The 27060-nt window shown below is 42.6% G+C and overlaps 1 protein-coding gene across 1 annotated transcript in view; it reads right to left on the bottom strand.

The window, feature by feature from the left end:
- Positions 1–27060, bottom strand: part of GAB3 (GRB2 associated binding protein 3) — a 112839-nt gene that overhangs the window by 5595 nt on the left and 80184 nt on the right. Inside the window, exons 3-8 of the mRNA XM_060756227.2 lie at positions 16540–16756; positions 12847–13319; positions 10430–10485; positions 5764–6019; positions 3208–3289; positions 2737–2839 (exon numbers count right to left, since the gene is read on the bottom strand). Of these exons, the coding sequence (XP_060612210.2) occupies positions 2737–2839; positions 3208–3289; positions 5764–6019; positions 10430–10485; positions 12847–13319; positions 16540–16756 (1187 nt within the window). The remainder of the gene's footprint in view (positions 1–2736; positions 2840–3207; positions 3290–5763; positions 6020–10429; positions 10486–12846; positions 13320–16539; positions 16757–27060) is intronic.

The following is a 27060-nucleotide window of genomic DNA, read 5'->3' on the forward strand; positions in this document are numbered from 1 at the left end:
TGGTGACAGGTGGGAAGGAGTGACAGATTTGGACATCATCTGCGTAGAGATAACATCACATTCCGAAACTCCGGATGATCTCCCCCGGCGGTTTCATGTAGATGTTAAATAACATCGGGGACAAGATTGAACCCTGTGGGACTCCACACAGCAACGGTTTTGGGGCCGAACAGGTGTCACCCAATAACACCTTCTGGGACCGTCCCTCAAGAAAGGATCGGAGCCATTGCAAAGCAGTGCCCCCGAGCCCCATATCCATGAGGTGCCCCAGAAGGATACCGTGATTGACGGTATCGAAGGCCGCTGAGAGGTCCAGCAAAACCAACAGGGACACACTCCCCCTGTCCATTTCCCGGTGAAGATCATCTACCAAGGCGACCCTGGTCAAAAAAAGATTAGGAACCACTGATCAACACTGTAGAATGAATGCCCTTTGAAACCACTTCCATGCCTCAGCACTATGGAATCCTGGGAGTTCTAGTTTAGTGAGACACCAGAGAGATGGCGGAAGCTCTTCCAAAGCTGCAATTCAAAGGATTCCATAGCATATAATATAATACTAGTAATAATAATACCATATTATAATTGTACATTTATATTAAATGTAATATTACTAATAATATTACAATATAATGGTATAGTACAATATAGTAATATATAATACTGATATTGTACTATGCTAATAATATAATATATTGTATGTATATATACCTTGTAAGCTGCTCTGAGTCCCCTTTGGGGTGAGAAGGGCGGTATATAAATGTCGTAAATAAATATATATACATATACATACACACACACACACATATACATGGATTTGCAGAATCTTTCCACGTTTACAGACAAGACAACCTTTTTCCATATGGTTTTCTGTGGGTGAGCAGATGGCGAAGACTGGATGGCATATGTTCTGTATCAGAAACTAGAGCTGATGTGGTCTATCCCAGTTTTATAGTGTCTTGATGTATTGTTTATTGCTTGTTGTTTAATATTGCTTTAACTGTTTTTAATTTGCTTTAGGTTTTGTATTGTTATGCTGTGTTTTGAGGCCTTGGCCTTTGTAAGCTGCATCGAGTCCTTCGGGAGATGTGAGCGGGGTACAAATAAAGTTAATAATAATAATAATAATAATAATAATAATATCCTACCAGATATTAGGAATTCTGAGAGTTGAAGTGTAAAACATCTGGAGGGCCCAAGTTTGCCCATACCTGCTCTATATGGATTTTATGATATTATAATTGTATATTTATATTACATGTAATATTACTAATAATATTACAATATAATGGTATAGTACAATATAGTAAAACATAATACGGATATATACATACACACACATATGGATTTGCAGGATCTTTCCACATTTACAGACAAGACAACCTTTTTCCATATGGTCTTCTGCGGGTGAGCAGATGGCGACGACTGGATGGCATCAGAAACTAGAGCTGATGTGGTCTATCCTACCGGCTGTTAGGAATTGTGGGAGTTGAAGTCTAAAAACCCTGGAGGGCCCAAATTTGCCCATGCCTGGTCTATATGGATTTGCAGGATCTTTCCACATTTACAGACAAGACAACCTTTTTCCATATGGTTTTCTGTGGGTGAGCAGATGGCGACGTCTGGATGGCATCAGAAACTAGAGCTGATGTGGTCTATCCTACCGGCTGTTAGGAATCATGGGAGTCGAAGTCTAAAAACCCTGGAGGGCCCAAATTTGCCCATGCCTGATCTATATGGATTTGCAGGATCCCTCCACATTTACAGACAAGACAACTTTTTTCCATATGGTTTTCTGTGGGTGAGCAGATGGCGACGACTGGATGGCATCAGAAACTAGAGCTGATGTCGTCTATCCTACTGGCTGTTAGGAATTGTGGGAGTTGAGGTCTAAAAACCCTGGAGGGCCCAAATTTGCCCATGCCTGGTCTATATGGATTTGCAGGATTTTTCCACATTTACAGACAAGACAACCTTTTTCCATATGGTTTTCTGTGGGTGAGCAGATCGCGACGTCTGGATGGCATCAGAAACTAGAGCTGATGTGGTCTAACCTACCGGCTGTTAGGAATTGTGGGAGTTGAAGTCTAAAAACCCTGGAGGGCCCAAATTTGCCCATGCCTGATCTATATGGATTTGAAGGATCCCTCCACATTTACAGACAAGACAACTTTTTTCCATATGGTTTTCTGTGGTGAGCAGATGGCAATGACTGGATGCCATCAGAAACTAGAGCTGATGTGGTCTATCCTACCGGCTGTTAGGAATTGTGAGAGTTGAAGTCTAAAAATCTTGGAGGGCCCAAATTTGCCCATGCCTGGTCTATATGGATTTGCAGGATCTTTCCACATTTACAGACAAGACAACCTTTTCCCAGCCATATCTTGGGATGCTTGGGATGAAATACAGAAAACACCTGCTCTAGCCTTGTGCGACAGCCCCGGTTTCCATTCGAGCTTTGTTTGTTCCTTAACAAAATGGAAGGGAGGCGTTGGTGATGCCTCTCTTTGCAGCCATTGAGCTGGCATGGCTATTGGCCATCCCTCGGGGAAGTGCCACCAAGGCTTGTGCGCACAACGGAGATCTGTACGGCTGAGAAAAGGGCCCTCTCCTTATCTGTGCCTCAATCACGCCTTGTGTTTTTCCACTTAGCAACCCATGCCTTTCTCTTAAAAAGTCTCCTTCCGCGCGAGTTGTCAAAGGCGAGCAGGGAAGAGCTGTATCAAAAACGATTACCATTTGAATGTAGCTCTCTTCCTCTTCTCCGGAAATGGAACTGGCAAACACTTTGGCCGAATAAATGCAGTCTCTTTCTGGAGAGATAAAGCTCGTCCGATTGCTAGGAGGAAGGGAAAGACACAAATGCACACAGCAGGGGGAAAAGAAGAAAAAGAGCTGTCAGAAAAGAGCCTTCCCAGATGCTCTGAAAGCAAGCCAAGTCCTGACACAAGCCTCCCAGGGGGAGGACATCGACGCCCAGCAATATCGCCAGGGTGACGTTTGCTGCAAAATAAGGTTATACAATCTCATCCAGGAGATGATGCCGATGGGAACGGGGCCCTCTATCAAAATGGGCAAACATTTGGAGGAAGTTGGGGAATTGGGAGATGGCTCTCCACTTGCAACTAAAAGCATTTTCTTTTCTGGGGGGCTCAAATTGTGGCAGCTTTGCCAAAAGCCTTCATAAAACATACTCCATCTACTTACTAAGGCACGGTCCACGTCCTGGTTAAGGCAGCATGTTCTCGGATGGTGGACAGGTTTCGCAGGTCCAGCGGAGGCGGTCGGACTGCAAAATGGCACAAAGAGAAATTAAGCATGTGACTGATACAGAGCTATCTAGGAAAAGCACTATTTATTAGCCTTGCTTGATTTAAAAAATGTTTCTAAACTCGTTTCGGATAGTGGTTCGATTCCAAAGTCAATTCCGATTTTCACAGAAAAAAAATATTCAAAACTTTTGGAAACTTCCAAGACTTCTGGATCCTCCCTTAATGGTTTGAAAGTGTTATTTCTTGTTTCACTGGGTGGTCTTTACTTTGAAAGTAGACAAGACAGAGGTCCTCCTGGTCAGTCGAAAGGCCGAACAGGGGATAGGGTTATAACCTGTGTTGGATGGGGTTACACTCCCTCTGAAGACTCAGGTTCACAGTTTGGGAGTAATCCTGGACTCATCACTGAGCCTGGAACCCCAGGTCTCGGTGGTGGCCGGGAGAGCTTTTGCACAACTAAAATTTGTGCTCCAGCTGCGCCCATTCCTTGGGAAGTCTAACTTGGCCATGGTGGTCCATGCTCTGGTTACATCCCGTATAGACTACTGCAATGCTCTCTATGTGGGGTTGCCTTTGAAGACTGTTCGGAAACTCCAAATGGTCCAACGGGCAGCAGCCAAGTTGCTAACAGGAGCGGCACCCAGGGAGCATACAACTCCTCTGTTGTGCCAGCTCCACTGGCTGCCAATTTGCTACCGAGCACAATTCAAAGTGCTGGCTTTAGCCTATAAAGCCCTAAACGGTTCTGGCCCTGCTTACCTGTCCGAAAGTATCTCTCCTTATGAACCCTCTAGGAATTTAAGATCTTCTGGGGAGGCCCTGCCATCTTCACAGGCTCGATTGGCAGGGACCAGGGATGGGGGCCTTCTCAGCGGTGGCCCCTCGGTTGTGGAATGCCCTCCCCAGGGACATTAGATCAGCCCCCACCCTCTTAATGTTTTGCAAAAAAGTTAAAACCTGGCTATATGAGCAGGCCTTCCCAAACGCAGTGCAGCTATTAAACTCTGATCTTGGAACGGTTGGACAACGTGACTGGATAATGACTTGTAATGAAATGCGGAGGACTTATGGTTTCTATTGTGTTACTGATGTTAATTGTAATGAATTTTTACCTGTGTTAAATGTTTTTAATGTTTAAATTATTTTTGTACTGTTGTGGGCATCGAATTGTGCTGTTTTGTAAATTGCCATGAGTCGCCCTCGGGCTGAGAATGGCGGTATAGAAGCGTAGTAAATAAATAAATAATTGTTTTACTCCAGAAGCGAGAGGAGGAGGGGGAGAAGCAAAGGGAGGAAATTCATCCAGTCTGGTTTAAAATGGCTTCCCAGGCTTGAGACAAAAGCAAGGGGAGAGGAAAAGGAGGAAATCCATCCACTCTGGTTTAAAACGGCTTCTCTGGCTTGAGCCGAGGCCAGGGACCAGAAGTGGGGAAAAGCCGAATAATTTCCGACTCGCTTACTGCTTCGTAACAGAAATGGCAGAAAAAGCTTAAGAAGGGCAAAGGGACTTCTGGTTTCCTTAAAAACTTCAAAATCGCTTCAAAAAGCAATTCTTTCCAAATTTATTCTGAATTACGAAGATTCCGACCAAACCTAACCATGCCTATTATTTACTCTCTTGTTAGTATAAGAGCACCAGCTTGGTCCTCCTGCCTTTGGCCCAAGATCTTGGTCTGGCCTTGAACTCTCCCAGTCTTTCCACAATGATGATGATGATGACGACGACGAAGGCCATAAAAGCCTTCGACAATACTTTCCACAATGGCTGATACCAGCTGAGTTTTGCTTCCAGGATCCCCATGGATACCAACATTCAATTCCCATTAAATACAACAGTGTCGTCAAATGTATCCCTTACATAAAATATCAAGATTTGCATGCATGGGAATTTCTTTTGACTATTTTCATGCCGTGGAGGGTGGAATCTGTGGATACAGAATCTGTGGATATGAAGGGCCCATGGTATAAGGAAATAGTCTCCACATCTAGGGGCCATGGTGGCACTATGGGTTAAACCCTTGTGCTGCTGAACTGCCAAACCGGTTGGCAGTTTGAATCCATGGGACGGGGTGCGCTCCCGTTGTTAACCCTAGCTCCTGCCAACCTAGTAGTTCAAAAGTGTGAGTAGATAAATAGGTACAGCTTCGGCGGGAAAGGCATGAGATGCTCCTAGCAGTCATGCCAGTCACACAACCAGGAACTGACAACGCAGACTCCTCAGGTTAGAAATGGAAAACAGCACTTCCCTAGAGCCAGACATGAACACTGCCTCCAAAGCCGGAAATGAAAGGAGAAGCCTTTGCCATTGTTTGTGTTTGTGTGTCTCATTGTATTGTAGCAAGGAATTGAATGTTTGCCGGTGTCTGTTTACTCTGAGTCCCCATGGGGAAAAGGGCAAAATATAAATTACGTGTTGTTGTTGTTGTTATCATTATCATCATCATCAGCTCCAGATCTCCACTCACCAATAACTTGTAGAATGCATACTTACATTTCCGGCGAGGTTTGAGATCCCGGTTCACCGGAGGCGGTTCCAGATCAGTGGGAAGTTCGGGCAGAGGGCTAGGGAGCTTTTCAGTGTTTACAGTGGAGACGGCAAACGCTGTTGAGCCTGGATTCATGGGAATGTAGCCGTCAGGTGTGCAGTCAGAACTGGGGAGGGGAGGGGAGGCACTGGGGTGCATGGGCACGTAACTGTCCTCGGAACTGTTTGAAGTGCTGGAATAGAGTGGGCTAAACCGACATGGCTGGTAAAGAAAAAGGAAAACTGTCAGCAGAAGGATCTACATCCAAAGTTAAGCAAAGATTCTGGGCTGGAAGCATCAAATCCTGCCCACCTGTCCTTGCTTTATCCTGGACTCTCAAAAGACTCATCTTCCTATATAGGTTGAATAACCCCTATATGGAATCTGGAAATCCCAAATGCTCCAAATCCAGACCCAAGATGGGTGGCTATGATAATGACACCTGTGCTTTCGGATGGTTCAATGTACACACATTTTGTGTTGTGCACAACATTATTACAAATACAATGCATAATACTGCATTCATGGTATATGAAACATAAATGAATTTCAGGTTAAGACTTGGATCTATTCTCCAAGGTATTTCATGATGTAGATAAACGTATTCCAAAATCCAAAAAAGGTCATATCTATATTTCTTTAAATGTAAGATGCCACTGATTGTAAGACACACTCTAATTTAGTATCACCATTAACATTAATCACATTTATTATTATTATTATTATTATTATTATTATTTCGTGTTAAAAGTGACTTGAGAAAAAGCACATCACTTCTGGTATGAGAGAATTGGCCATCTGCAAGGGGATGCCCAGGGGATGCCTGGATGTTTTGCCATCCTGTGAGAGGTTTCACGTTCCCACATGGGAAGCTGGAGCTGACAGACAGGAGCTCACCCCGCTCTCCAGATTCAAACCGACGACCTTCAGGTCAACAGACCTGCCGGCACAAAGGTTTAACCCATTGTGCCACTGCATCCCCTAATAATAATAATAATAATAATAATAATAATAATAATATGTGATTGATGTGAACTTGATTTGGACTTTTAGGTGGACATAGTGACAGTAATAATGATAATAATAATAGTTATTTTTGTTGTTATTGTTATAAAAGCACACAGGTAAATTTTCTGGTGAGATATAAAGGTTGTAGCAGATATCCACCAGCATGAAAACTAACATTTTGAATATACCTTTTATATCTTTTACTCTCAAATTTGCAATTCACTTAATCTTCTCAAATTAGATTTTTGCCCTTCTTTAAATGGAAATTATGCAAGGATTCTAATTTAGATCCATAACAGCATAACTATGCCTCGGATTTTGCAATGTAACCATCTCTGCTTTCAATAATTGTAATGCTCGCCATAGTTAATATATCTTAACGGGTTTCTTTTCTTATGTGGGCTGTTAAGACAATATACATTTTGCCAGATTTTCAGTGGGTTTAATTTGTCTGTTAACCGTGCTAACTTTTGTTTGTTTCTACAATCTCATTTCTCTTTCTTGCATTTTGTGTTATTATTATAAACCACCCTGAGGGCCCTTATGGAGGAGGTGCTCAAAGGCAGGATGCACATGTCTTTATTAAAAAAACACATTAAATTTAAATACCGTAAAGAACATTATTATTTTAAAATACACCCCTGATTCTAAGACGCACCCCATTTTAGAGATGTTTATATAGAGGGGCAAAGTGTGTCTTAGAACTGAAGAAATTCAGTAACACAGAACATTTATGGTCTCAAGCATTTGAGATAAGGACTACTCAACCTGTATAAACTTCTAAGTGCTGTGGATCACCAGTGGTTTGCGAGAACAAAAATATGGTCTGCGGCCTCACCATTACTACACTGTTGTCTTGAAACCACATAGCAAGGAGAGCAACTGGTCTTGTGAAATCATCTTATAGTGCCGAGGCAATGGGAGGGGAGAGGCTGACTACCCACGAAAGATTACTACTACCACATCATCTCTAGATTATTATATATGGATTTCTGTGGGCGAGCAGATGGTGACTATTGGATGGTATATGTTCTCTATCGGAAACAAGAGCTGATGTGGTCTGTCTAATGCAATTTTCTGAATCAGCGCCCTAAATAACCAAACAGAATCTAAAGTTGATCAAAAGCCAAATTGTAAAAGTGGTCTCTGTTAAAGTGGTCCCTGGTCAAGCCATCCCTGGTCAAAGTGGTCCCTGTTCAAATGTTCCCTGGTCAAGCCATCCTTGGTTAAAGTAGTCTCTGTTCAAGTGGTCCCTGGTCAAGCCATCCCTGGTCAAAGTGGTCTCTGTTCAAGTAGTCCATGGTCAAGCGATTTTGGTCAAAGTAGTCTCTGTTCAAGTAGTCCATGGTCAAGTGATCCCTGGTCAAAGTGGTCTCTGTTCAAGTGGTCCCTGGTCAAAGTGGTCTCTGTTCAAGTGGTCCATGGTCAAGCGATTTTGGTCAAAGTAGTCTCTGTTCAAGTAGTCCCTGGTCAAGCCATCCCTGGTCAAAGTGGTCTCTGTTCAAGTGGTCCCTGGTCAAGCCATCCTTGGTCAAAGTAGTCTCTGTTCAAGTGGTCCATGGTCAAGCGATTTTGGTCAAAGTAGTCTCTGTTCAAGTGGTCCATGGTCAAGTGATCCCTGGTCGAAGTGGTCCATGTTCAAATGGTTCCTGGTCAAGTGATCCTTGGTCAAAGTGGTCTCTGTTCAAATGGTTCCTGGTCAAGTGATCCCTGGTCAAAGTGGTCCATGTTCAAATGGTCCCTGGTCAAGTGATCCTTGGTCAAAGTGGTCAAGGGATCCTTGGTCAAAGTGGCCTCTGTTCAAATAGTCCCTGGTCAAAAAAAGGTTGAAAACCACTGTTCTAGTGCAAGGAATGGGGAACAACAAGACCAGGGACCAAATTTGGTTTTGACATTTTTGGGGTCTGGATCTGACTCCTTCCTCCCAATACCAACCTTTTGTGGTCTCCTAGCTTTTGCATAATTCCCCTTTTAAGTCGAAAATCTTGAACTTCATCTCTTAAGACTCACTCACTAGCGGCAAACATGCTGGTATATTTGCTCCATCTTTTTTGTTGTCCTGGCTCACTACTGGAATATGGCCTGCAAGAGATTCTCTTGTACTGAAGAGAACTAAAAGATATCTCTTTCTTAGAGAGATCATCCTTGGGCACAATACAGTAGATTCTTGTTCGACGCTAGTCATGCTTTTATACATAGTTTTGTATGGAGTCGAATATTTCACAGCTTGATAAACAGTAGCCCAGTGCCTCTTAAAGCATTTGGTGCCAGGAACCATCAGTTTAGATGCACCCACACAATTGTGGTCTTCAAGCAAAGTTATGTATCTGTTAGAACTAGACATAAAAGAAAGGAGTGTGAGCAGTCCCACAACTGTGTACTAGGCTTGGTTGATCAAGAACAAATTTGGTTCTAAACTCGTTTCGTATCTAGGGGTCGCCCGCGTTTCTAATCTGAGAGGATTTCCGAAATTTCAAATTTCAAAATTTCGATATTTATGAAATTTCGTAAATATATGAATCGATTCGTTAATGGCGGACACGATTGCGCAATAAGCGAAAAAAACCTCCAAACGGGACAGAGGGAACTTCCAAAGCTTCCCTCTCCCTCTGTTGTTGACTGTTGGTGTGATAAAACTAACAACAACTATATTATATTATATTATATTATATTATATTATATTATATTATATTATATTATATTATATTATATTATATAGCACGTCCAAAAGCAGAAGATTAAGTCAGAATGAGATGTCCATCCAAAAGCAATCCGAAGTCAGAATGGAGTCAGCACTTACAGGAATCCAGTCTTTAAAACGCTTTAAAACGACTTGTCTTAACCCAGCTAAACGTTTTCCTGGCCCAGCAGCTTAAAACTATTATTACTATATATTATATTATATTATTATTATTAAGAACAGATGGCCATCTGTCAGGGGTGCTTTAATATACAATTATATTAATATAATATAATACCATACAATTATAACATATAATATAATATAATAATAATATAATAATATACAATTATAATATAATATAATAATACATACGAAAATAATTACGAAAATTGGAAAAATTGTTTCGATTCTTAATTACTCCTCACACTATTCCTGCATGGCTCGATATTGGATCGAAAGCTAATTTAAATACGAATTCATAACAAGTTTAGAAACTAACGAACACGATCAACCAAGCCTACTGTGTACCACTCATTCATGGCTCCAAATGGCATTGACTACAAAACCTATGCAGTGGTTAGGAAAGCCTGCCCCCTATTGGCTGAAGTGTTATCCAAAGTGAAAGCGTCATGGCTTTGCCTCTAAATGTAACAATCCTTCTGTTGAATTCATTCCAGCTTGTTAGGGGTGGTGAAAAACCACCTACACACCACTATCAACCAGCTCCAGCTCCACTTGTTTCCATGCTTTGGCAAAAAAAGATTGAAAACATAATAACGGTTATAGCTGTTGCCGGGAAACAGTTCATTTCATATCATTTATGGACCTGCTGATGGATGCTTATTAATTTCTTTTATTATCCTCCCGCGAAAGCTTTACAAAATACAGTGTGTGAATAAGTAAAAGAGTATGTAAATGGCAAATGACAAAAAGGCACTTACCAAATTCAAGCTAAGCCTCTTATCCCTGCTTCTTAAGGAACTTTCATCCATGTCAACTGCAAAAATGAGAGTATGGAGAGTCAAGTTAATTCATAACAGTTCAAGAAACTAGTCAACGATGTCCACATTGTGGGAGAACATGCGGATCAAGAATAGGGTCCCACAGCCACCTACGAACTCACCGTCAAGACACTAAACTTGGAGGACCATCATCCTTGGGCTACGAGGGATTGCCTAAGTAAGTAATTCCAAATATTTGGAAAAATCCAATGTAATGCTAGGCAGAATCCACAAGAACATTTTGTCCAAACCTCACCTGGCAATAATAATAATAATAATAATAATAATAATAATAATAATAATAGTTTTATTTCTTGCTTGCCTCTCCTCATGGCTCGAGGCAGGTTACAGCCTTACTAAAACATAAGCAAACACACGATCCTTTTAAACTTCATTCAGCTCAGGTTAGATAATTGAGAAGCTGGAATGTGTCCAGAGATGGATGACAAAGATGATAAACAGTCAAAAATGAAGGCCCCTTCTACACTGCTCTATATCCCAGGATTTGATCCCGGACTATCTGTTTATCCCAGATTATAAAATCTATAATATAGATTATATAATCCAGTTCGAGTCAGAAAATCTGGGATCAGATCCTGGGATATAGGGGCAGTGTGGAAGGGGCCTAAGTCTTGCAAATAACAGCTTAGGGAGCTGGGTTTGTTTGGTTTGGAGAAAACAAATCTGAGATGTTGACATGAAAGTGGTCTTTAAATATATGAAGGATACTAGCCGTCCCCTGCCACGCGTTGCTGTGGCCCAGTCTGTGTATATGGGTTTTGTGTGTGTATATATGTGTATATGTGTGTATTTATATATTTGTGTATATGTGTATTTATGTGGTTATGCGCATGCATTGTAATGTATTTTTTTGGCTTTTTAAGTCTCTTCTGCTATGTTTTCCAGTGTTTTTATGAGTAACTGTGGCCAAACCTTCCCTCCCTCTTTCTATCCTTCTTTCTCTCCTTCCTTCCTTCCTTCCCTCCCTCTTTCCTCCTTCCCTCTTTTCCTTTTCCTTATTCTTTCCCTTCCTTCCCTCCTTCCTTCTCTACCTGTTTCTTTCCTCCCTCCCTTTGCTCTTTGATTCCATCCTTCCTCCTCTCTTTCCTTCCTTCCTTCCTTCCTTCCTTCTTCCCTTCCTCTTTCTCTCTTTTGTTCCTTCTCTCCCTCCTTCCCTCTCTCTTTCCTTCCTTCTCTCCTTCCCTACTTCTTTCCCTCTTTCTACCCTTCCTTCTCTCCTTCCTTTCTTCCTTCTTTCCCCCTTTCTGTGCATATGTGTTTTGTGTGTGTATATATTTGTGTATGTGTGTTTGTGTATATATGTGGTTTTGCACCTGCGTTGTAATGTTTTTTTTGTTTTGTTTTTGGCTTTTTAAGTCTCTTCTGCTGTGTTTTTCAATGTTTTATGAGTGATGGCCTGATAGGTGTCTTGTGTCCAAATGTTGTGACAATGTGTTCAGTGGTTTTTTAGTTATGTTAATCCCACAAATGAACATTACATTTTTATTTATATAGACTAGCTGCCCCCTGCCACACATTGCTGTGGTCCACATAGGGGTTCTGTGTGGGAGGTTTGGCCCAATTCTATCATTGGTGGGGTTCAGAATGATCTGTTATTGTAGGTGAACTATAAATCCCAGCAACTACAACTCCCAAATGTCAAGATTCTATTTTCCTCAAACACCACCAGTGTTCACATTTGGGCATATTGAGTATTTGTGTAGAGTTTGGTCCAGATCCATCATTGTTTGAGTCCACAGGGTTCTCTGGATGTAGGTGAACTACAACTCCAAAACCAAAGGACACTGCCCACCAAACCCTTCTAGTATTTTCTGTTTATCATATGAGTTCTGTGTGCCAAGTTTGGTTCAATTCCATCGTTGGTGGGGTTCGGAATGCTCTTTGATTGTAGGTGAACTATAAATCCCAGCAACTACAACTCCCACAGGACAAAATCAATTTTTTTGAGTGAAGGACATACATTGGGTTGTTAGGTGTCTTGTGTCCAAATTTGGTGTCAATTTGTCCAGAGGTTTTTGAGTTCCGTTAATCCAACAAACGAACATTACATTTTTATTTATATAGATTATGTAGAAGATGGGGCAAGCGTGTTTCTTTCTGACCCAAAGCAGTGGATTAAGAAAAATCCCTAAATATTTCCCCCAAACATTAGGAAGAACTGGAAGATACGCTCAACAGTGGATTCGTTTGCTCAGAAGGAGGTGAACTGTCCTTCTTTGGAGATCCTTAAAGAAAAGTCGGATGGACATCTTTGAGGAGTGACATAGTTGTATATTCCAACACAGCAGAAGGTTAACCTAGACAGCCTTTCAGGTCCCTTCTATTAATAATCTTACCTCTCCAATTCTTCATTGAGTCCAAGCCAGACATGGAGATCCGTCTCGGCACTGCAACCCTTTGACTGCTAGAGATCCCGGAATGTCCATTTTGAAACCCTCCAAAGGGCTGCTCCTCGGCCCTTCGGTCAGAGAGGTGCGTTGGCTTCGGAGGCCGAGGCGGCGGCGTATTGGCCAAAGCGTCCAGTTCAACGACACCCAGAGAAAGAGCATTCTGGCTTTTATCGACTAGAAAGGTTGGCGTCAAGGGAGGTCCTGATAATGGAGAGGACGAGGAGAAATCGCTAGAAGGAGGCCCACTTGAGTCTGGGTTCCTAGGAAGGAGCCCTTGGCACGTAGGCGAGAGGATCTCCTGCAATGGGCCACCGGAGGTCTGTAGGAAGAGGGAGGGCTGGGAAGCCACAAAATCGACAAAGACATCATCGGATGAGTTCTGCTCAAGGGACCGGTCGGAATTGGACCAGCTGTGGCATCTGGAAGGAAGACAAAGAGAACCAGAGCTGTTTTCTTAGGAGGCGGGGAGATCCTGGTTATTTGTTTTTTTAAAATAACTTAAAAATTGATAAATCAAACCATACAATTCATCATTCTGGACACAAGGTGGCAGGAAAGGTATAACAAATGCATATACAATGACTCCACTAGTGTGAAAAATCCACTAATTTGAAGACCACTGTGAAGTTATTGCATGAATTACAATGGAGTTTTTACTGGGACTAAAGTTGGTTATTTGCATACAACTCTGGGCATGCTCGCTGGGGAATATGTCTAGCAGCAGTCCAAAAAAGTAACATTCTCAAGCTCTGATTGTTCAGACTACTAACTGTAGTTCAGTGTTTCTCAACCTGGGGGTCAGGACCTCTGGGGGGGTCATGAGGAGGTGTCAGAGGGGTCACCAAAGACCATCAGGAAGTAAAGTATTTTATGTTGGTCATGGGGGGTCTGTGGGGAAATTTTAGTCCAATTCTTCCACTGGTGGGGTTCAGAATGCTCTTTGATTGTAGGCGAACTATACATCCCAGCAACTACAACTCCCAAATGTCAAGATCTATTCCTCCCCCCCCCCCCCCTCCAAACTTCACCAGTGTTCACATTTGGGCATATTGAGTATTCATGCCAAGTTTGGTCCAGATCCATCATTGTTCGAGTCTACAGTGCTCTCTGGATGTGGGTGAACTACAACTCCAAAACTCAAGCTCAGTGCTCACCAAAACCTTCCAGTATTATCTGTTGGTCATGGGAGTTCTGTGTGGGAGGTTTGGCCCAATTCTATCATTGGCAGGGTTCACAATGCTCTTTGATTGTAGGTGAACTATAAATCCCAACAACTACAACTCCCAAATGTAAAGGTCTATTTCTCCCAAACTACACCAGTGTTCACATTTTGGAATACTGAGTATTCATGCCATGTTTGGTCCAGATCCATCATTGTTTGAGTCCACACTGCTCTCTGGATGTAGGTGAACTACAACTCCAAAACTCAAGGTCAGTCCCCACCAAACCCTTCCAGTATTTTCTATTGGTCATGGGAGTTCTCTGTGCCAAGTTTGGTTCAATTTCATTGTTTATGGAGTTCAGAATGCTCATTGACTGTAGGTGAACTATAAATCCCAGCAACTACAACTCCCAAATGTTAAGGTCTATTTTCTCTAAACCAAACTTGGCACGAATATGCAATATGCCCAAATGTGAATACTGACGGAATTTAGGGAAAATTGACCTTGAGCATTCTGAACCCCACCAAGGATAGAATTGGACCAAACTTCCCAGACAGAACTTGTATGAGCAACAGAAAATACTGTACTTTCTGATGGTCTTTAGTGACCTCTCTGACACCCCCTCACGACCCCCAAGTTGAGAAACACTGCCCTAAACATTTTGAGACCTGATTATCTTCGTGACCACATCTTGCCCTATGAACCAGCACGTACTTTAAGATCATCCAGGGAGGCTCTTCTTTAGCTTCCACCACCCTCACAAACTTGGTTGGTGGGGATGAGGGAAAGGGCCTTCTCTGTGGTGGCCCCTTGGCTCTGGAACTCCCTCCCCAGGGAGATCAGATAGGCTCCCACTCTCTCCATTTTCCGCAAGGAAATAAAAATTTCACTGTTCCATTGTGCATTTGATTAGGCAGTTCACCACAGAATTTCCCAGCCTATATCTATCTCCTGCACTTTAACATAGTCTCTTTCTGGCACTTCTAACACTTTAATAGGCTAAGGACATTTCCTTCCTAGCCCAGCCTTCCGATTGTCACATTTATTTACTTATTTATTCATTTACTGTATTTGTATACCGCCTTTCTCAGCCAATCGGCGATTCAAGGCGGTTTCCAACAAATCAGTATACATAAAACATAATATAGATAAAAAAACATTAAACAGTATAAGACATCACAAAAGCAGTAAAAACAACATCATCAGCGTCTCATTATTCTCAAGTTCCAGTTGTCCAGTTCCATTGTCAGGCCATTCGATTTCCTAGATTAGCTACTCTGTATTTGTAAATGCTTGCTCAAATAGCCACGTTTTAACTTGCCTCCAAAACATCAAGAGGGAGGGACCAGATCTGATTTCCCTAGGGAAGGCGTTCCATAGCCAAGGGGCCACCACTGAGAAGGCCCTGTCTCTCGTCCCCGCCAAACATGCTTGTGACAAAGGCAGGACCGAGAGCAGGGCCTTCCCAGATGATCTTAAAGTCCTCAGTGGTTCGTAAGGGGAGATACATTCGGACTGGCAAGTTGGGCCAGAACCATTTAGGGCAGTGGTGCTCAACCTTCCTAATGGCGTGACCCCTTAATACAGTCGCTTTATCTGGCCTTTAACACTCCCAGTGAATGCTCTTTCGTTGTAGGTGAACTATAAATCCCAGTAACTACAAATCCCAAATGTCAAAGTATATTTTCCCCAAACTCCATCTGTGTTCATATTTGGGCATATGGAATATTTGTGCCAAGTTTGGTCCAGATCCAACATTGTTTGAGTCCACAATGCTCTCTGGATGTAGGTGAACTACAACTCTCAAACTCAAGGTCAATGCCCACCAAACCCTTCTAGTGTTTCCTGTTGGTCATGGAAGTTTTGTGGGCCAAGTTTTGTTCAATTCCATCATTGGTGGAGGTCAGAATGCTCTCTGATTGTAGGTGAACTATAAATTCCAGCAACTACAACTCCCAAATGACAAAAGTGAAGGACATACATTGGGTTGTTAGGTGTATGCTGTCCAAATTTGATGTCAATTGGCCCACTGGTTTTTGAGTTCTGTTAATCCCACAAACGTACATTACATTTTTTATTTATATAGATATGTTCATTCTAAGGTGTAGATAAGGTATGGGCAAACTTGGGCCCTCCAGGTGTTTTGGACTCCAACTCCCACAATTCCTGACAGCCTCAGGCCCTTTCCTTTTCCCCCTCAGGCACTAAATTGGGTGAACAATCAAATCTTGAAAAAGCCCATCTGGCAAATGTGGAAGGTTGCCTGAAGCCAGCTCCTTCTTTTCATTCTACCCTCTTCCGTCTTCCAAATGTCCAAAGCTATCTATTTTAATTTACAAACTTGCACACTTTGGGGAGTTTACCCCCCCCCCCCCCCCCAAATACAGAGATATCTAATCTTAGGATGCCTCTCTTCCACTTGCAAACTGAGCACCACTTAACCTCCCAAGCCTGGTCTTTATGGGGCTGAAGATACCTGACATGGCTGAGTTTCCCAGTCTCACAGTTGGATAAGAAGAGATAGTCCGGGAGGAAGACGGACTCCGACTCGCTGGCCGTCTCCTCTGCGGCAGAAGCATCGCTGATCGGCTGGTCAGCCGAAGAAGAGGTCTCTGCATTCCTCAAGGCATGGGCCGAAGTGGCCGGTGAGGGTTGCGGCGAGGAAGTGGTGTGCGACAAGCTGTCGCCCGAATCTGCATCAAAACAAAGGTCAAATCTTACTCAAGGGTGCAAAGTGGGGGGTGTTTTGGCCCCGGTCCTGCAAAGCCCATGTTGGGTTGATGTGAGTTTTCTGAGCTGTGTGGTCATGTTCCAGAAGTATTCTCTCCTGACGTTTTGCCCACATCTATGGCAAGCATCCTCAGAAGTTGTGAGGTCTGTTGGAAATTAGGAAAATGGGGCTTCTATATCTGTGGAATGTCCAGGATCGGAGAAAGAACTCTTGTCTGCTCGAGGCAAGTGTGAATGTTAACCACCTTGATTAGCATTGAATGGCCTTGCAGGTTCAAAGTCTGGCTTCTTCCTGCCTGGGGGAATCCTTTGTTGGGAAGTGTTAGCTGGCCCTGACAAGTCTACATAGGATCCACCAAACGCAGCAAGGCACAGACACAGAGGCGGCCCTAAGTAATTTTCAATGGTAAGCAAACAGTATTTTGGTACCCTCCCCCCAACCAATCACTGATATATATATATTTTCTATTCGTCGTGGGAGTTCTGTGTGCCATATTTAGTTCAATTCCATCATTGGTGGAGTTCAGAATGCTCTTTGATTGTAAGTGAACTATACATCCCAGTAACTACAACTCGCATATGTCAAGGTCTATTTTCCCCCAAGAGCGCCTCAAGAGCGCCCCTGGGCAAAATCAACTATACTGCGAATGCTTACTTTGCATAATGGGTTGAGCCGCCCCTGCACATGAATCCTTTATTGGGAAATGTTAGCTGGCTCTGATTGTTTCCTGTCTGGAATTCCCTGTTTCTTTAGTGTTGTTCTTTATTTACTGTTTTGATTTTAGAGATTTTCTTTAAATACTGATGGTCAGATTTTGTTCATTTTCATGCCTAGTTTCCAACAGACCTCACAACTTCTGAGGATGCCTGCCATAAATGTGGGCAAAATGTCAGGAGAGAATGCTTCTGAAACATGTCCATACAACCTGGAAAACTCACAGCAATCCAGTGATTTCGCCTTCGACAACACAAAGCCCATGTTCCTTTGTTTTAAAAAAATGATTCAGACATAAAACATAGTAAAAAAGCAGAAATAATAGAAAACAATCATTAGTTACAATATATATTTAACCTGTGGCTGCAGTACATAGATGTGCCGCTCAAACATAACAAAAACATGAGTCTATGTGAAAGAAGAAATAAATCATATATTTCTTAAAATACTAACAAAAGTATTTATGGGATGTGTTATATCCACATACACATACATTATTACAATTTATATATGTGTCTGTATCTCTCATATAGTGCCATTGTAATTAAGTTTACTAGCCAAGCTGAATTACAGTGTCACGAAATGATGCATCTCTAAAAAGAGTGTCACCAACATGCACTACAACATACTACAAAACGAAATCAAGCAAAGACTCCCACCGAACACATACCTACATACTCAGAGCAGATTCCAGCATATATACAGACACATGTAAACATTCAATGCCTTGAAACACAATGAAACACAAACACATAAATAATAATAATAATAATAATAATAATAATAATTTGTATTCCTCCCTATCTCCCTGAGGGAACTCAGAGCAGATTCCAGCATATATACAGACACAGGTAAACATTCAACGCCTTGAAACACAATGACACACAAATAATAATAATAATTATTACTATTATTATTAATATTAATATTATTATTATTATTTATTTGTATTCCTCCCTATCTCCCCGAGGGAACTCAGAGCGGATTCCAGCATATATACAGACACAGGTAAACATTCAGTGCTTTGAAACACAATGAAACACAAACCCACAAATAATAATAATAATAATAATAATAATAATAATAATAATTTATTTGTATTCCTCCCTATCTCCCCGAGGGAACTCAGAGCGGATTCCAGCATATATACAGACACAGGTAAACATTCAGTGCTTTGAAACACAATGAAACACAAACCCACAAATAATAATAATAATAATAATAATAATAATAATAATTTATTTGTATTCCTCCCTATCTCCCCAAGGGAACTCAGAGCGGATTCCAGCATATATACAGACACAGGTAAACATTCAATGCCTTGAAACACAATGAAACACAAATAATAATAATAATATTTATTTATTTATTTATTTATTTATTTGTGTTCTTCCCTATCTCCATGAGGGAACTCAGAGAGGATTCCAGCATATCCGGCATGACTGCATGGAGCGCTGCTTTACCTTCCCACTGAAGCGGTACCTATTGATCTACTCACATTTGCATGTTTTCGAACTACTAGGTTGACAAGAGCTGGGGCTAACAGCGGAAGCTCACTCTATCCTGCGGATTCAAACTGCCAACCTTTGGGTCAGCAAGTTCATCAGCTCAACGGTTTAACCTGTTGTGCCACCGCAGTCCCAATGATATGGGATCCTGGGGTTTGTAGTTTGTTGAGGAAATAGTCCTCTTTAGCAAAGAAGGCTAAAGACCTTGAAAAACTAGAACTTCCATAATTCCAGTGTATTAAGCCATGGATGTAAAAGAGGGGTCAAACTGCATTAATCCTAGTGTAGATGTATTGGAAGGGACAAGGATGAAAGATGAGGTCAGCTTTGGAAGAAAACGCAACTTTCCTGGCCAAACTGGATTGAAACAAGTCTGTGTGCCTTTATGTTCACCATGTTGTTTTCTTTTTTCAAAAAAGGTCAGTTAACTTGAATTACTTTCTGGAGGGGGCAAGACACCGTCCAAATGAACTGCATTTCCATATCGACTTGCGGATGTTTGCGAGAGACCTCTGGCAAGCTTTGCACATTTTCTGCATAGTTTTGGGAAGCGCCCAGTGCTTTTGGCATTTGATATTAGTGCTGATTAATGGGATGACGTGCATTAATTAACTTCAAATTCCCAAATCATTCTCTTAGCTTATCTGAAGGAACCAACACGCCCCCAAGCCAAGGATAAACTGACCAAAGGCCACAAAAAGTGTGCATACCGATGGGGCGAACCTGAACACTTTCTGTTTCTATGGGGAACAATGATAGAGCAACGTCACTGTTGAAACAGCATAGTAGTCCTAACTATGGGATTTGGGGAATTGTAGTTTAACCTTCTCCGCCAAAGGAGGCTCGTTCCTCATCCGACTGCAAATCCCAAGATCTCCTAGCACTAACTTACTTAGGCAATCCCTCATTGTCTGAAGATGATAGTCCTCCAAGAGCGGTGTCCTGGCGGTGGGTCCATTGGTGACTGTGGAGCCCTATTCTTGATCTGCATCTTCTACCACAGTGAGGGCATTGGTTTCCAGGTGGAAGGTGGTCCCGGTTGGGGTTGGCGTGATGTGCCTGCCTCTTGGCACGTTGCTCTCTTTCGCCCTCAATTCATGCCTCTTCAAATTCTGCAGCACTGCTGGTCACAGCTGACCTCCAGCTGGAGAACTCAAGGGCCAGGGCTTCCCAGTTCTCAGTGTCTATGCCAGAGTTTTTAAAGTTGGCTTTGAGCCCATCTTTAAATCTTTTTTCCTGTCCTCCAACATTCAATTTTCCATTCTTGAGTTCAGAATAGAGCAACTGCTTTGGGAGACGGTGGTCGGGCATCTGGACAATGTGGCCAGTCCAGCGGAGTTGATGCTGATGGTCTTTGCTTCTTCCAGCACGCTGACATTTGTCCACTTGTCTTCCCAAGAGATTTGCAGGATTTTCCCGAGGCAGCACTGATGGAATCATTCCAGGAGTTGCATGTGACATCTGTAGACAGTCCACGTCTCGCAGGCATATAGCAGAGCTGGCACACAGAACACCCATGACCAACTGAATGTACTGGAGGGATGTGACGGGAGTGACCCACCATGGTGAGAGTTGTAATTCATCCTGTGGCCAGAAAGCACACTAAATCCCACCAGTGATGCATCTAGAGCAAACTTGCCCAACATGACAAATTGTAAATATTGATGGAATTTCAGGGAGTTAACTTGGCATGATGTGAGTTGTAGTTCACCTACAACTTTATGCATTTTGTAAAATAAAAAATACTTCTTCTAATAACCCAGGCAATGCCAGTTACCCAAGATAATAATAATAATAATAATAATAATAATAATAATAATCATCGGCACACTGGGTGCAGTGCCTAAAGACCTTGGCCTGCACTTAAACACAATCGGCGCTGACAAGATTACCATCTGCCAGCTGCAGAAGGCCACCTTACTGGGATCTACACGCATTATTTGCCGATACATCACACAGTCCTAGACACTTGGGAAGTGTCCGATGTGTGATCCAATACAACAGCCAGAAGAGTGTCTGCTGTGGACTCATCTTGTTGTGTTTCAAATAATAATAATAATAATATCCAATTTCCCCATCAAATTGGGTCTATGTATATACTGAAAAATTAATGCTGCGTTGAACTGCATTGTATGGGTCTACACTAACCATATATTGCAGTTCCAAATGGCATTATATAGCAGTGCAGATCAAACCAAAGATGCTCTCTTAGATTAGATCTGCACTGCCATATAATCCAGTTCAAAGCAGATAATGCATTCAGAAACTGGATTATATGGCAGTGTAGACAGGGTCTTAGTTTGAACTGCATTATATGGTCAGCGTAGACACATACAATGCAGTCCAATGCAACTGTATATGGTCAGCATAGACCCATACAACGCAATCCAATGCAACTGTATATGGTCAGCGTAGACCCATACAATGCAGTCCAATGCAACTGTATATGGTCAGCGTAGACCCATACAATGCAGTCCAATACAACTGTATATGGTCAGTGTAGACCCATGCAATGCAGTCCAATGCAACTGTATATGGTCAGTGTAGACCCATACAACGCAGTCCAATGCAACTGTATACGGTCAGTGTAAACCCATACAATGCAGTCCAATGCAACTGTATATGGTCAGTGCAGACCCATACAATGCAACTGTATATGGTCAGCGTAGACACATACAATGCAGTCCAATGCAACTGTATATGGTCAGCATAGACCCATACAACGCAATCCAATGCAACTGTATATGGTCAGCGTAGACCCATACAATGCAGTCCAATGCAACTGTATATGGTCAGCGTAGACCCATACAATGCAGTCCAATACAACTGTATATGGTCAGTGTAGACCCATGCAATGCAGTCCAATGCAACTGTATATGGTCAGTGTAGACCCATACAACGCAGTCCAATGCAACTGTATACGGTCAGTGTAAACCCATACAATGCAGTCCAATGCAACTGTATATGGTCAGTGCAGACCCATACAATGCAACTGTATATGGTCAGTGTAGACCCATACAATGCAGTCCAATGCAACTGTATATGGTCAGTGTAGACCCATACAATGCAGTCCAATGCAACTGTATATGGTCAGTGTAGACCCATACAACGCAGTCCAATGCAACTGTATACGGTCAGTGTAAACCAATACAATGCAGTCCAATGCAACTGTATATGGTCAGTGCAGACCCATACAATGCAACTGTATATGGTCAGTGCAGACCCATACAATGCAGTCCAATGCAACTGTATATGGTCAGTGTAGACTCATACAATGCAGTCCAATGCAATGGTATATGGTCAGTGTAGACCCATACAACGCAGTCCAATGCAACTGTATATGGTCAGTGTAGACCCATACAACGCAGTCCAATGCAACTGTATATGGTCAGTGTAGACCCATACAACGCAGTCCAATGCAACTGTATATGGTCAGTGTAGACCCATATAATGCAGTCCAATGCAACTGTATATGGTCAGTGTAGACCCATACAATGCAGTCCAATGCAATTGTATATGGTCAATGCAGACCCATACAATGCAGTCCAATGCAACTGTATATGGTCAGTGTAGACCCATACAACGTAGACCAATGCAACTGTATATGGTCAGTGTAGACCCATACAACGCAGTCTAATGCAACTGTATATGGTCAGTGCAGACCCATACAATGCAGTCCAATGCAACTGTATATGGTCAGTGTAGACCCAACTGCATTATATGGCAATATAGATCCAGCCTTACTTATTAAGTCCTACTCTCAAATAAGTTCAGCGGCCCTCTAAAGTTAATCCAAAACCTGGAATGGATTCCATATCCTATTTGTTCAATCAACTGCAGTGCTGTGTTTCATAACAGTTCGAGCAGAACTACAAATCCCAAACTACAAATCCCAAGTTTGCATAGGAAGGAGTCGCAGCAGGTTAATTGGGATCAAACTGCGATGGATACATAAAATAATAAATTAGTTTTGTGGCCATTTCTTCTAAGACTGTACTTTCCCATAAGTCTTAGGGTTTCTTATTTTATTTTAATATGCTCGGCTTTCCAACTCCAGTTCTCGCAATGAGAAGATAGCGACGCATCATTTCAGAAAAACGAATGCGCTTTGGCTTTCAACGCTGATATGCAAGGATTCATTTGAAAACAAATGCATTTCGAGCTTGCAAGATTTCTTTTCTTTGCAGACAGAGCCAGAGGTGTTTATACTGAGCAGAAACTCTGCTTCCGTAACCTATAAACAATATCTGGGGAAAGCGGCCAAGTTATTATCTAAACTTTAGCAGTGACGTTTCCAAGAAACGAAGTGTTTATAGTGGGAGAAGCCATTGCGGGTGAAGAGAAGCGCACAGCCAAACATGTTCCTTGCAGGTGTTTGGGAAGGAAAACTTGCAGACAAAATAGCCTCTTCCATCTTTGACCCTTTATGAGATAAAGGGCTTATTTCAATGTTAAAGAAGGAGAAACTGGGGTCCCATGGGAGATAAAACTATTGGGAACTTACAGAGGATGGAAAACATGTTCTTCCTAACTGTGAGAGCTGTTCAGCAGTGGAACTCTCTGCCTCAGAGTGTTTTGGGGGCTCCTTCTTTGAAGGCTTTGAAACAGAGGCTGGATGGCCATCTGTCGGGGGTGCTTTGAATGTGATTTTCCTGCTTCTTGGCAGAATGGGGTTGGACTGTATGGCCGATGAGGTCTCTTCCAACTCTATGATTCTATGATTCTATGGGTTGGGAAAGAGGTCAAATAAAACCCTAGCTGTATTTGGGAGTGTGTTTTGTTTTTGGCTTTGTGTTTTCATGGAAAATCATAAACAATTGGGAGCAAAATCATATCCTGCTGTTCTGATCTGGCCAGCAGGTGGCAACCTTCGAGATTCATAGCCTATGCATCAAGGCAGATAAATCCCTAATGAAAAGAACAGTAAACTGTCTCATTTTAATACAGTTTATCTTTTTCTTTTATTTCCTTGTATCTTTGCTACAGAACTGACTTTCTGCAGCTCCTAAGTCAGCTCTCTTCAGCACAACGAATGTATACCACAAGGTTGCTGTGTTTTCCATGCTCTATGGCCATGGTCCAAAAGCATTATTATTATTATTATTATTATTATTATTATTATTATTGAACAGCACAATGTATACCACACACTTTTGACATCTACACCAGGCATGGGCAAACTTTGTAACTTGGGGACCACATGCTAGCACTCCCTGCAAAGAGGACTGGCTTCCCAGTGGTGGATGGATGGATGGATGGAAGGAAGGAAGGAAGGAAGGAAGGAAGGAAGGAAGGAAGGAGAAAGACAGAGAGAAGGAGGAAAGAGGGAAGGAAGAGCAAAAGGGTGGAAGGAAAGGAAGGATGGATGGATGGAAAGAAGGAAGGAAGGAAAGGAAAGAGGAAGGAAAGAGAAGGAAGGAAGGAAGGAAGGAAGGAAGGAAGGAAGGAAGGAAGGAAGGAAAGGATGGAAGAAAGCAAGGGAAGGATAAAGGGAAGACAAAAGGGAAGAAAGGAAGGACAGAAGGAGAGAAGGACGGAAGAACAAAAGCGTGGAAGGGAAGGAAGGATGGATGGCTGGATGGATGGCTGGATGGGTGGATGGAAAGAAGGAAGGAAGGGAAGGAGGAAGGAAAGAGAAGGAAAGAAGGAAGGAAGGAAGGAAGGAAGGAAGGGAGGGAGGGAGGGAGGGAGGGAGGGAAGCATGGAAGAAAAGAAGGGAAGGATAAAGGAAAGACAAAAGGAAAGGAAGGAAGAGCGAAAGGGTGGAAGGGAAGGGAAGGAAGGAAGGAAGGAAGGGAAGGAGGAAGGAAAGAGAAGGAAGGAAAGAAGGAAGGAAGGGAAGGATGGAAGAAAGGAAGGGAAGGATAAAGGAAAGACAAAAGGGGAGGGAGGGAGGGAGGGAGGAGAAAGAGGGGGGAGAGGTAGGAAAAAAGGAAGGAAGGAAGGACGGAAGGGTGGAAGGGAAGGAAGGATGGAAGGAGAAAGAGAGAGGGGAGGGAGGTAAGATGGAAGGAAAGAAAGAGGTAAGCCACCAGAAGCGACTTCCAGTTTCTCAAGTCGCTCCTGACACACAAAAAAGGGAGGAAAGAAAGAGTTGAAGGGAAGAATGGATGGCTGGATGGATGGAAGTTGTTGTAGGTTTTTCGGGCTATATGGCCATTTTCTAGAAGCATTCTCTCCTGACGTTTCACCTGCATCTATGGCAGGCATCCTCAGAGGTTGTGAGGTGTCTGCTATAGATGCAGATGCAGAGGTTGGGAAGGAAGGAAGGAAGGAAGGAAGGAAGGAAGGAAGGGAAAGAGGAAGGAAGGAAGGAAGGAAGGAAGGAAGGAAGGAAGGAAGGAAGGAAGGAAGGAAGGGGAAAAAAGGACGAAGGGGTGGAGGGAAAGAGAAAAGAAGGAGAGAAAGAGGAAGGCAAGAGAGAAGGAAGGAAGAATAGGATGGTGAGAGAGAGGAGGGCCTGAGAAGGGAGCCTAATGGGCCTGAGTTTGCCCAAACCTGATCTACACTGTACAATGAATGCAGTTTTGCACCACTTTAACTGCCATGGCTAAACGCTATGGAATCAGAGGAATGGAGGCACCAGGACTCTTTGTCAAAAAAGGCTACATAACTTATAAAACTACAACTCCCATGACCCCATAGCACTGAATCACGGCAATTAAAGTTGTGTTAAACTCTATTCATTCTACAGTGTAGATGAACCCAACAACAATCAGATCAGTCTTTTACACTGTATGACGTTTTGGCTCCTCTGAAGACATGCAGCATTGTTCTAATTTGTGAGTTCTACGGTTGTCTGTTCCCAAATTGTACAAAAGGGTCCATAGATGGTATCTGCGCATGCGCATATATGCAAACATTCATCGATTGTGACACGGGATCTCATTGACATTTAACATGACTGCAGCACTTTCAGCCTACAAGTTTTATACAATCCTGCTGGCAAATGAGCCATGATGGAGCAATTTGGGATGCAAAGGACTCTTTCGGACGCCAGCCGTTGCACTGAAATGACCTCTGCAGTTGCAAACAGAACAACGTCACAATGATCAACTATCTGAATTAGGTGCATTTACACTGCAGAATGAATACAGCTTCACACCACTTCAACCTTCAGGCTTCTCTGCCAAGGGGTGCTGTTGCCTTCTCAACCTACAGCTCCGACAATCTCATGGGAGTTGAAGTGATGTCAAACTGCATTAATTCCACAGTGCAGATGCCCCCTAGGAGGGAGACCTGTTGTCTTCTTTGAATGTGATAATGGAGAAGGTCAGTGATGTCTTGGCCATTGCCTTTGGCAACAAAAGATCTAGGACTGGTTTGGATGAAAATGTCTCTAATCTGTGCATTACGGTTCATAGACCCATAAAGTCCTAGAGTTGGAAGATGTGGCATAATGTAAAATAAACCATGTGTAGTTCACTTTTGATCAGCCCATACACTGCCTTGCCAAAGAAAGAAAATATGCCACACAGGTGAACAGTAAAGAACAAGTAGTTTACTCTTCTTAGTTCAGAATAACATATGTACAACGTGACTGTACATATGTGTACGGGACTGTGGCACAGCTGGCTGGGAATCATCTGCATTAAGATCACTACTGACCAAAAGGTCATGAGTTTGAAGCCAGCCCGGGTTGGAGTGAGCTTCTGACCAAATTTGTATAGCTTGCTGTCAACCTTTGCAGCCCGAAAGACAGTTGCATCTGTCAAGTAGGAAATTTAGGTACCGCTTATGCGGGGAGGCATAACTGATTTATGAGGCCATAAAATTCTCCAGCAAGCATGCAAAGAATGAGGAAGTACTTCATCAGTGTTACAAATGGTTGGTGAAGGGACAGCTCCCCTGGTGGCCAGAATACCCTCAAGAAAAGCTGGAATGTTAAATTGCCTCTATATATGTTGCGTTTCCATGGCATTGAATGTTTGCTACTTATATGTACATTGTAATCCGCCCTGAGTCCCCTGCGGGGTGAGAAGGGCGGAATGTAAATACTGTAAATAAAATAAGTAAAAAAATAAAGAATGTCCTTTTATGCCAG

This window comes from Anolis sagrei, chromosome 10 (assembly GCF_037176765.1).
Source record: "Anolis sagrei isolate rAnoSag1 chromosome 10, rAnoSag1.mat, whole genome shotgun sequence".
In the NCBI taxonomy this organism is placed as follows: Eukaryota; Metazoa; Chordata; class Lepidosauria; order Squamata; family Dactyloidae; genus Anolis; species Anolis sagrei.